Source organism: Embiotoca jacksoni, unplaced genomic scaffold (assembly GCF_022577435.1).
Source record: "Embiotoca jacksoni isolate LCO1_2020_lvr unplaced genomic scaffold, fEmbJac1.0.p SCAF_48, whole genome shotgun sequence".
NCBI lineage: Eukaryota > Metazoa > Chordata > Actinopteri > Embiotocidae > Embiotoca > Embiotoca jacksoni.
Window position 1 is genome coordinate 760,716 of NW_027185401.1, and position 11,740 is coordinate 772,455.

At 42.8% G+C, this 11,740-nt stretch overlaps 2 protein-coding genes across 3 annotated transcripts; both read left to right on the plus strand.

Moving 5' to 3' along the window:
- The first annotated feature begins 375 nt into the window (after positions 1–375).
- On the plus strand, positions 376–2,040 carry LOC138210841 (tripartite motif-containing protein 16-like). The gene has a single exon (XM_069170175.1). The coding sequence runs from the start codon at positions 409–411 to the stop codon at positions 2,038–2,040; it is 1,632 nt and encodes a 543-aa protein (XP_069026276.1). The 5' UTR covers positions 376–408.
- A 1,428-nt stretch (positions 2,041–3,468) lies between these two features.
- znf622 (zinc finger protein 622) lies at positions 3,469–8,929 on the plus strand. 2 transcript variants are annotated; one of them, XM_069170173.1, is made up of 7 exons: positions 3,469–3,601; positions 4,758–5,343; positions 5,524–5,835; positions 6,149–6,311; positions 6,407–6,522; positions 7,557–7,700; positions 8,274–8,929. In XM_069170173.1, exons 2-7 carry the CDS (start codon positions 4,764–4,766, stop codon positions 8,405–8,407), a joined length of 1,449 nt encoding a protein of 482 aa, XP_069026274.1. In that variant the 5' UTR covers positions 3,469–3,601; positions 4,758–4,763; the 3' UTR covers positions 8,408–8,929. The 2 variants fall into 2 exon arrangements, with proteins under 2 accessions (XP_069026274.1, XP_069026273.1); XM_069170172.1 differs by having other exon boundaries at positions 3,470–3,601; positions 5,521–5,835.
- Positions 8,930–11,740: the final 2,811 nt, after the last annotated feature.

Here is an 11,740-nt window from a genome sequence, read left to right on the forward strand (position 1 = left end):
CCTATATCAGGCAAGAGTGGGATCACATTTCACTTTCAAAACTCCAGAAACTGGTCTCTTCAGTTCCCTAAATGTTTACAGAGTGTTGTTTAAAGAAGAGGTGATACAGCACAGTGGTAAACGTGTCCCTGTCCCAACTAAATGGTGTTTTGAAAGGGGAAAGGAGTTGTGTTTTTAAAACGGTTACAAACACAATATCTCTCTCTAATTGTGAAGTCTAATATCCCCCCTCTTCTTTCTGTCCACATGTTTCCTTGTTCCCTCCCCCTTCAGATCTGCAGATTTAAGATGGGTGGAACCAACCTGGGCTGAACTGTAAGAGCTGAAAAGCCTCATTTGCTGCAGAGTCACATGATGTTTACTTCAAGTGAAGTGAACCTCTCAGAGTCGCTGCTGCTAAAGGGTGAAATGACGCAGAAAGGAGTTCAGCTGGATCGAGGAACCATCTCTTGTTCGATCTGTGTGGATCTACTGAAGGATCCGGTGGCTATTCCCTGTGGACACAGCTTCTGCATGAGCTGTATTGAAACCCAGTGGAATAACATCTACAGCTGCCCTCAATGCATGAAGACGTTCACACCGAGGCCTGTCCTGGTGAAAAACACCATGTTGGCAGTTTTAGTGGAGGAGCTGATGAAGGCTGGACTCCAAGCTGCTCCTGCTGATCACTGCTATGCTGGACCTGAAGATGTGGCCTGTGATTTCTGCACAGGGAGAAAACTGAAAGCTGTCAAGTCCTGTTTATTCTGTCTGGTTTCTTATTGTGAGAAACACCTTCAGCCTCATTATGATGTCGCTCCATTAAAGAAACACAAGCTGGTGAACCCCTCCAAGAAGCTCCAGGAGAACATCTGCTCTCGTCACGATGAGGTGATGAAGATGTTCTGCCGCACCGATCGTCAGATTATCTGTTATCTCTGCCCTGTGGATGACCATAAAGACCACGACACCGTCTCAGCTGCAGCAGAAAGGACCGAGAGGCAGAAAGAGCTCGAGGGGAGTCGAGGAAACGTCCAGCAGAAAATCCAGGACAGACAAAAAGATGCGAAGCTGCTTCAGCAGGAGGTGGAGGACATCAATCAGTCTGCTGAGAAAACACTGGAGGGCAGCGAGAAGCAATTCACCCAGCTGATGCGTCACCTCCAGAAAAGAAGCCGCGATGTGAAGCAGGAGGTCAGATCCCAGCAGGAAACCCAAGTGAGTCGAGTCAAAGAGCTTCAGGAGAAGCTGGAGCAGGAGATCGCTGAGCTGAAGAGGAAAGACGCCGAGCTGGAGCAGCTCTCACACACAGAGGATCACAACGAGTTCCTGCACAACTACCCCTCAGTGTCAGCACTCAGTGAGCCTACAGACTCATCCAGCATCCATATCCGTCCTCTCACCTACTTTCAGGATGTGACAGCAGCTGTGTCAGAGGTCAGAGATAAACTACAGCAAGTTCTGGGTGAAGAATGGAAGAAGATCCCAGTGTCAGTGAATGAAGAGGATGATTTACTGTCACAACCAGAACCAAAGACCAGAGCTGAATTCATAAAATATTCACGAAAAATCTCACTGGATCCAAACACAGCCAATGCACAGCTGTTATTATCCAACGGGAACAGAAAAGCGACAGTAATGAATCGTCACCCAGACAGATTCAGTGAGACGTGTCAGGTCCTGAGCAGAGAGAATCTGAACGGACGTTGTTACTTTGAGTTCGAGTGGAGATGTGGAGGTTTCGTAGCAGTCGCATACAAGAATATCAGCAGAGCCGGGAGCTGGAAGGAAAGTGGATTTGGACACAATGACAAATCTTGGGCATTAGATTGTTACAATAACATCTTTTGGCACAACAACATCAAAACTCCCGTCTCAGGTCCTCGGTCCACAAGAGTGGGGGTGTACCTGGATCACAGTGCAGGTACTCTGTCCTTCTACAGCGTCTCTGAGACCATGACTCTCCTCCACAGAGTCCAGACCACGTTCACTCAGCCGCTCCACGCTGGACTTTGGCTTTACTTCAGTGAAGACACTGCTGAGCTGTGTAAACTGAAATAAATTGAAAAATGTTCAGATTGCATTGGGTTTAAAAGATCAAGTCCAGATCACTTTTTTTCTTCCCTTTCTTTTAATTTAAAAAAATAAATAAATATATATATAGATAATCAGATCGTATGCAGATGGAGAGTATTTCCTTCATAAAGTAAACTATTGTTGTATCTCAGTCTTATTGCCTGGTCCTTCTGCTTGTGCTTTTATTTTGTTAAATTGAGTTTGCAATTATTTGTTTCCTTGGCAACAACTCCTAACATATTGTAATAAAATAATTGATATTAAAAATCAAAACAAAACAGTTGGACATTTCCCCCTGTGACTAAATGATTGAAACCTGTGTGTTAATGACCTGACAACACAGATGCGTGTCAATGAAACACATTATCATAACCAATAAGTTTCATAAACTCTATAGTTTGGGTTTGAAAGTCATATTTTGACAGAGATCCAGTGTTATAAAACACTATCTATCTATCTATCTATCTATCTATCTATCTATCTATCTATCTATCTATCTATCTATCTATCTGTCTGTCTGTCTGTCTGTCTGTCTGTCTGTCTGTCTGTCTGTCTGTCTGTCTGTCTGTCTGTCTGTCTGTCTATCTATCTATCTATCTATCTATCTATCTATCTATCTATCTATCTATCTATCTATCCATCCATCCACCCACCCACCCACCCACCCACCCACCCACCCACCCACCCATCTATCTATCTATCTATCTATCTATCTATCTATCTATCTATCTATCTATCTATCTATCTATCTATCTATCTATCTATCTATCTATCTATCTATCTATCTATCTATCTATCTATCTATCTATCTATCTATCTATCTATCCATCCATCCATCCATCCATCCACCCACCCACCCACCTATCTATCTATCTATCTATCTGTCTGTCTATCTATCTATCTATCTATCTATCTATCTATCTATCTATCTATCTATCTATCTATCTATCTATCTATCTATCTATCTATCTATCTATCCATCCACCTACCTACCTACCTACCTACCTATCTATCTATCTATCTATCTATCTATCCATCTATCTACCTACCTACCTACCTACCTACCTACCTACCTATCTATCTATCTATCTTGCCGGAAATTCACGCTAGAGCGAGACATGTCAGAGGAAGCTGGGAGTTGAGGAACTTAATCAGGGCAGGGAGTGTTATTGTTATTGCAATACTTGAAAGAAACAGGATTTAGTAAAATAATTTAGTTCACTGAATTGGTACAACCTTTATTTTCTTTTTTAGTTTTTTTAATCTATTTAATTTAATTTAATTTTATTTTATTTTTTCCCCTGTTTGTTTATAAGGGGGGGTAGGTAACGCTGGTCCACACTCCTATACAGTAGGTGGCGGTAATGCGCCTTCCTTCCGCTGTGGATGCCATCCGCCATAAAACGGCCGAAGAAGAAGTTCACCAGGAAGTTAGCCTCGTGCGCGGAGGTGGTTGTTTTCACGGCAGGAACACGCAGTCACAAAAAAAAAAAGACAGAGATTAGAAAAACACTTTTTATTCGGAGGAGCCAGCTTCACTGAACAGGTAAGTGAAACCCCGGGGGGTCGGCGGCTGTTAACGTGCTGCGGCTCGTCTTCGTAATTACCGTTAAGAGTCTTGACATGTTGTTAGCAGCTGTTAGCAGCTGTTAGCTCGCGCTACGCTAACTCTCCAAGCGCGCGAGCTTGCGTAAGTTTGACGTCGTTTTAAAGTTTAACGTTACGGAACAAATTAGATGTTATTATTGTTTTTATTTGCGTAATAACAACTTTATTGAACAAGATGTTCACATTTGCAAACAGCGGAGACAAGTTCTCGTTATTTCGTGCAGAAAAGGTGATCGGACAGAAGAATAACAAATAAAAGTACAAGATATATCAAGTAAATAAACATAGATGGAAGAAGATATACACATAAAAAACAGGCTGTTAATCCTCTTCAAGAATGTCTTCATACAGTTGGACAGTTTTCTTACTTCTCTCAGTATTAATTCGTTTAAAAGTCTTTGATGAATCTTTAAATTCACCCAAAATCTGGAGATCTTTTTTTTTTTTACATTCTTATATTTGAAAAAAAAAAAAAAATTGGCATGAAAATTAATATTATTAATATTTATAACCAACATTTCAAACCCAGCGCGTCGGTTTATGACATAAACGATGTAAGCATCAAACTACACCAACAAGATTAAAAAAAAATGATTAAAAACAAAATAAGGGCTCCAAATTTACAAGTAAGAGAACGATGAATTAAAATGAATGCGTGAGTCTCAAATTAAAAGTATATTTAACTGTTTGTTTTATCTTTTCAGTTGCAACCCAAACATTTTTGGGGATTTTTAAACATACATTTAATTTAACAGAAATTGTCCCAGTGAGGCGCAAAACGGAAGAAAATGCGATTTGATTTCGAAGCCCGTCGTCCCTCCTGGATGTTTTTGAAGTCTTCCAACCGTTTAGGGGGTCAACTCAAGATCTTTTGATTTCTTCACAGAGTCGCTTTAACATCAAGTTCAGGCGCTTGATTTGAATATGTTGGTTATAACAGGATATCGCTTGACTATTGCTCGTCAAATCTATGATGTTCTTTCTGATTGTGCTCAAGCTGCAGGGTGAATTATTGCTCCACGTGTCCCTCAAAACTGGTGTTTTTTAGTTGTTTTTTTTCCTGCTGTTAATAAACCTGACTTGACTCTTTGCAGGTCGTCATGGCCTCCTACACTTGCATCAGCTGCCGGGTGACGTTTGCCGACGGCGACTTCCAGCGAGCGCACTACAAAACCGACTGGCACCGCTACAACCTGAAGCGCAAGGTGGCCGACATGCCGCCCGTCACCGCCGAGAACTTCCAGGACCGCGTGCTGGCGCAGCGGGCCGCCGCCGAGCAGCAGCTGACCGAGGCGGCGGCCTCCGAGGGCTGCGACGTCTGCGGCAAGAGGTTCGCCAGCGCCAACGCCCGGCAGAACCACCTGGGCTCCCACAAGCACCAGCAGGCCGAGAGGCGGGCGCTGCTCGCCGCCCGGCGGAGGGTGGAGGAGATGAACGAGAAGAACCTGGAGAAGGGCCTCGGCGACGAGAAGCCCGACCGCGACGCCAGGAACGAGGCGCTGCAGCAGGCGCTGAGGGACGGGCGCAGGCCGAGCCCGGCGGAGGCGGCGCAGGAGGGAGGGGCGGCGGCGAAGCAGAGGGCGGAGAGGGCGGAGAAGCCGGAGAAGGCGCCGAGGATGATGTGGCTGGAGGAGCAAGCCAAGAGGAGGGAGAAGGAAGAGGGAGCCACGGCGGAGGAAGGTGACGAGGAGAAAATAAAACCAAATGTACTTCCTGTTGTCCGATAGTCACTCGTATCAGAAACTGGCCTCGATATTATTATTATTGTTGTTGTTGTTGTTGTTGTTGTCAAAATCTTGTGAAAATAGCGATTTGGATTTGGATGTTAATTTATTTATCTTTTCAAAAATGTTCCAGAAGACTGGGAGGACGTCGACGAGGAGGAGGAGGAGGACGAAGATGACGACGGCGGCGGCGGCGAGGAGGAGATGGAGGAGGAGGACGTCGACGGCGAGGAGACGGCGCACCGGGGGGAGGACGGCGACCCGGCGGCCTCGTCCGACCCGCGGCCCGCGGCTCTGCCCGGCTCCATCCCCGTCGCCGACTGCCTGTTCTGCTGCCACCACTCCAAGTCGCTGGTGAAGAACGTCGCCCACATGACCAAAGTCCACAGCTTCTTCATCCCCGACGTGGAGTTCCTCGCCGACCTCGGCGGCCTCGTCCGTTACCTCGGTGAGTGCGAACGCAAAGAGGGGGGAAAAAAAAAATGCTGAAAAGGCCGATGATTTGCTTAATCGCTTCATTTTATGTTGTTTAATATGTCGCAAAATAATGAAAGCGAGGATTCACCGCCACCGTTTACACCTGAAGATATAATTACATAAAAACACGGGAGACACAACTCGACCGTGTCGTCGTTGAGTTTTGTATTGAAAAAAAAAAAAATCATTCCAATTTCTTTTGTTTTCACGTTGATTCATGTGGACAAAAAAAAAATAAGAACACTTTACAGACCATAAATTAGAAATTGTTGTTGTGTTTGCAGGAGAGAAGGTCGGCGCCGGCAACGTGTGTTTATGGTGCAACGAGAAGGGGCGCTCGTTTTACTCCACAGAAGCAGTGCAGAGTCACATGACGGACAAGAGCCACTGTAAACTCTTCACGGACGGCGACGCCGCTCTGGAGTTCGCCGACTTCTATGACTTCAGGTAAAACAAATATAATAATAATAATAATAATAAAGTTTTATCCTCTTTACGGTGAGCAGAGAATAAAATGAGGATTTCTCTTCCCCCGCCAACAGGAGCAGCTACCCGGACAGGAAGGAGGTAGAGGACGCTGAAATGGACAACGAAGAGCTGCCCGGCGACAAAAATCTGGAGTACGACGACGACCTGCTGGAGCTGACTCTCCCCTCAGGTGACTTATGATGAGATAAAAAGAAAAAGAAGTGCGTTGAAATGTTTTGGGCTCAAAGGCGAATAAATCTGGAGCTGCCATTAGACTCGAATAACCCCCACCCAAAAAAAAAAAAAAAAGGCGTCGCCATATTTGTCTTATTGTCAGTGCAGTCAGCAATTTTTTAAGTTATACCAGTCATCTGCAGAGAAACCGAAGAAATACATTCATTCATATTTTTCTGTTATCTATATTCCAAATGCATTAAACTATTTAGAAGTGGCTGTGAATCTGACCGTAACCAGTCCAGGCACTTAAATGCTGCATCCTGCCGATAAGTAAAGAGTCTGAGCTGATTATTATCGAGTATTAATTATAAATAACAGAAGTGTTCATTTAGAAAAGCGTAAATTAACCACTGAAGCCAGCAGGTTTACAAATTCAGGAAACCATTTAACAAATATTCCAAAATATTCTCCTGGTATCAATTTAAACTGTTTTTTTTATATTTAAAATCCCCTTAAAATTATTTTCAGTCAGGAAAAAAAAAAACAATTAAAATTTTCAGTAGATTTTTAACATTTTATTGAAATAAATAGACAATCAATTGGTGGAAAAAAAGTACAATTCCAAAATTAAAAATACTAGATTTACAGAGTATGAAAATAATTGTCAAACGGTAAAAAATAATCTGTTTGAAATAATGTGCATCTAACAAATAATTAAAAAAAACTTCAAATTAACTGGAATTTGAAATTTATTTTGTTGTTAATTGTGCCTTTTTAATTGAACTTTTGTTCAATTTTATTTATATAGTGCCAAATCACAAAGCTGAACTTTACAGCATTTATACAGAGCAATTCAACAATTTCCACAAACCTCCAACAAGAACCAGGCTCAGAGGTGGGCGGAGCCTCTACCTCCACCCGAACGGGAGCAGGGAGAGAAAAGGACGGCGTAGAGATCCCAAATGAGATTGTTTTAAAGACTTGACCAGTCTGTTGGACCGTGGGTTCGTGTTTCTGACGGACTCCCATCATTTTGTGTTTCTTCAGGTGCGACGATCGGCCACCGCTCCCTCATGAGGTACTACAAGCAGCGGTTCGGAGCCCAGCGAGCGGTGGCGCTGGCCCACAACAGGAACGCGGTCGGCAGGGTTCTCCGGCAGTACAAAGCCCTGGGATGGGGAGGAGACGGAGGTGAGATCACAGGGGCGTGTGAAATAAATATTTTAACGTCACCTTGCGCTTAATGGTTTAAACTGTTTTTCGGCGCCGCCAGCACTTCCTTCCCAAAGATGACCTTCAGAATAAAAGCATCAATAATTAGTTAAACTTCATTAATTCCTTATTAATTGCATATGTGCGTGATATTCTCTATTTTTTAACTTTTAATTCATTCTTTCAGTGGAAAAAAAATAAAAACGATTCACGACCGTGTGACCTTTTATAGAACTTATTGAGTGATTGACAGCTCTTCTCAGTGATTCAGGAAAACTCACCGAACTTGTAAAACTAAACCTGGTTGTCTTTGTTTAAAACATTATAAGCTTTCTTGAAGTTGAAACTTGATTTTCACAGCTGTGGCTTTGCGGCATCTTAAAACTGGGAACCATTTTTAAATCAACTTTTACCTTTCCTTTAATATCCATAAAAAAAAAAAGAAGTATTTTCTCCCCTGCTGACCAGCCCACAGTGAATGGTGTAGTAAAGGGCGCCCCCTTGTGTTCACTCCTCATTTACTCCCACAATAACTCTCTCTCTCTCTCCTAGGCAACGGCTCCTACCACCAGAAACAGAGAGACATGCAGTACGTCCAGATGATGAAGTCCAAGTGGATGCTGAAGATGGGCATGAGCAACAACACCACCAAGCAGAAGCACTTCAGAATCCAAGTTATGTTCTAAACTGGGAAAAGCTATAAACTGAAAAAAGGAAGAAAAACAAAAAGTCGCCCGGACCGGTCGGCTCGACAAAAACTAACGATTAACTTGCAGCGGACGACGGATCGGTTGGCGGGAAGAAAAACTCAAAAACGAGCGCGTTGTGTTTAAATGGAGTTGTTGGTTTTTAGGTTTGAAGACTGCAGCAAAAAAAAAAAAAACCTCGGAGAGAGAAACTTTCACTGAAATCTTACACATGAAAAGCGGTCGCATTATTAAAATTTTTTAGGTTTTTTTTAAGATATCCAAACTCGCCCATAGGAGCGCTTTAAAACCTGCTTTCAAATTCACTGCTAAAAACACAAGTGGAAATCATGAATCACATTTCATAAAACGTATTGATTGTATTAAAAGCTGCAGTAGATGAACGTTACGGACTTGTTTGACCATTTTGGACTCGATTAAATAACACTTCTTTTTTTTTTTTTTTAAACTAATGACATGATATCGTAACGTATCCAACCAAATAAATGTGTTTAATATTTATTGGATAAAGCGGCCGTCTTCCTTAAATAATGTTGAATAACTGTATTTTTTGAGCTTCATCTCCGTCATCGCTGTGGTTTCTCCTCGCGCACGTCAGATTTACCGATGACTCATGATGTCATCGAAAGCCGATCGGGGGGTGGGGGGGGGGGGGGTGCTCGGCAGGATGCTGACTCCACCGCACTGACTCATTAATGAGCTCAGTTACTCCATTTGTTTTGCGGCGCTCCACTTTATCTTTTGGCAGCCGCTCCACTTCCTCTTTATTTATTTCTTTTTTTCCCCGAACGAGGCCGAGAGAGTGTTTTGTCGGTTTCAGGGGTCTGAGGGCACTCTGCCCGTTTCACCGCGCACGCCGCTTGTTTGACGGGAGTCGACAGGAGAAAAATGGAGGGGGGGGGGAGGGAGGAGAGCGCAGACAGGCCGACGGCGAGCAGGAGACTTAATTGATCGGGACGACTCGGGGTGGAGTGTCCGCGGGCGGATGGCCGAGAGGCATTAAGCACTGGTGGAAGTCAGCGGAGGAGGTGACGGTTGGACCGGTCATCTCCGACTCCAGCTGCCCGTTGATTTAAAGAAACTCAACTCAAAGTTTTGTCATTTATTTGCAGACAGCAGCTCCTCTTTTACATCACTTGAAGTAAAGGTTTTTTTTTGTTTTGTTTTTATTATATATATCTTAAAAAATGGCCTGATTGGACAGATTTGAGAACTAACTGGACTCGGTCCTGATTGGCTCCCCCCCCCCCCCCCCCCCCACCTCCTCCTGTTTCCAGGAAACACTTTTTTTTTTTTTTTGTCACGCTATCAGCACGGCTCTCGAGTCGGTCAGTCAGTCCACCATTTTAGTCCAGATTGAACTATTTGGACGACCCTTTGATGAACTGGTGTTTAATTTTATGCCGATATTAATTTTCACTTTTTCCTCTTAGCGCCACCGTGAGGTCGATATTTGTGACTTTGAGTGAAATCTCAACAGTTATTGGTTGACTTGCTTTGAGATTTTCGCAGATATTTATGGGATCTTGGGATAAATCTTTAAAACGTTAGTGATCCACTAACTTTTTGTCGTGTCATCAGGTCTAGATTTTAATATCTTGTGAACAAATACTTGCAAAACTAATAACATTCCCATCAGCTTTATTCTGGATTTAAATGAAAGAATTTCATCATTATCATTCAACGTGGCGGCAGACTTTTCAATTTACCACACTTTTGTCGGACTTCCTTCAGGGTCTGAAAAATGGCTCCGATGCAAGAAGTGCCTTAAAGCTACAATACCACCGAGTGCCACTAGAGGTCGGCTCAAAAAAAAAGCATTGAAAGAAAAAATTATTGACTTTTTGAGAGAAGTTGAATGGGAGTCTATTTTTTTTGGAGCCAGCCTCTAGTGGCACTCGGTGGTACTACTACTTTATAGACACTCTTATGATTTCCACTTGTTTATAACTGATGAATAAACCATCAGTAAAAGATTTATTGACCGCTGATGGAGCATGAAGTCAACTGGTGACAAATCAAAACTGTTCTATTCACACAAATCAGATTTGGTCATTTTAAGTTTATATAGTACGGCCCTTTATAAAAAAAAACTAAAAAAAACAGGTCTTTTAAATTCAGCGGATCGGACGTCACGCTGTCAGACAGAAGGTGAAACCCAAAAAAGTCCATTCGGAGACGTCCTCGGTCGGCCCTCGCCGCTCTCCAAAACGGAGGCAGCTCCGCCCGGCCGGCCCTCCCTGCTCGCAGCACGAGCCCGGTCTCCCTCCCGGCCCTGGGGACCTGGTATTGATCGGTGCCTCGTAGGTAGTGATTGGATATGAGTGGATAATTTCCTTTGCTGCATTAGAGTCCATTACTGGCCCCCGCTCCCCGGAAAGCGATAGACATCCTCAAAAGAAAAAAAAAAAAGGGAGAGAGAAGATTCTTCTTGGAAAAGCAGTCTCCTCTGACACATGATTGGCCGGCCGAGGATCCTCCAACTTTATTATCAGGTCCATTTGGAGAATGATAATAAGATACTGGCCAACAGCAAGGGGAAGGTCCCTGGCAATGAATGAGACATTTTGTCCCGTTTCTAAATCCTGGAGGACTGACGCCATATGTGTTCATCAGGAAAAAAAAACAAATCATCTGTCCACTTTAAATATAATATATAGGGCTTCATTTATGTTTTATTAAGGATGATTTGTTGATCTTGCAGCACCGTCGTCCTTCATTTATACCTTCAAACAAATTCCCAGCTGAGTTTTTAACCTTTACGATCCGACTCTTTGTCCCCTTGGGGACGGCAGGAAGGACACAAAAAAAAAAAAAAAAATAAAAAAAAAATTTGTATTAACAGACTTTCCCTTTTTTTTTTTTTTTTCCCTTTTAGTTTTTCTGGACATTTGATGCAACTAATAATATCTTAAAATATGGCTAAAGCTAAAAAAAAAAAATCCTAATAGAAGGAACAAGTATGGTTTATTTTGAAATTATTTTTGTTTACGAAACATTTAACAGCTCTAAACTCATATAAATAACGATGTGGATTATAAAAGAGGCTGTAGACTCAGATTTTGTTCCTGACCTGTAATTAAAAGCTAATTAAAAAAAAAAACAACAGCCCACTTTTCCCTTTAAAACCTCTACGGAGGCGTTAAATGTCCCTTTTGACTACAACTGTTTCAGACCAATAATAATTCCTCACAATGGGCCACCGTAGGAATAAGTTATGCAACATCTGTGTGCTCATAATAACACTTTAAGGTTTGTAATGTACTGCAACCCTCAATGGTAAAACTGTTATGGCTCATATCGGAAGATTTT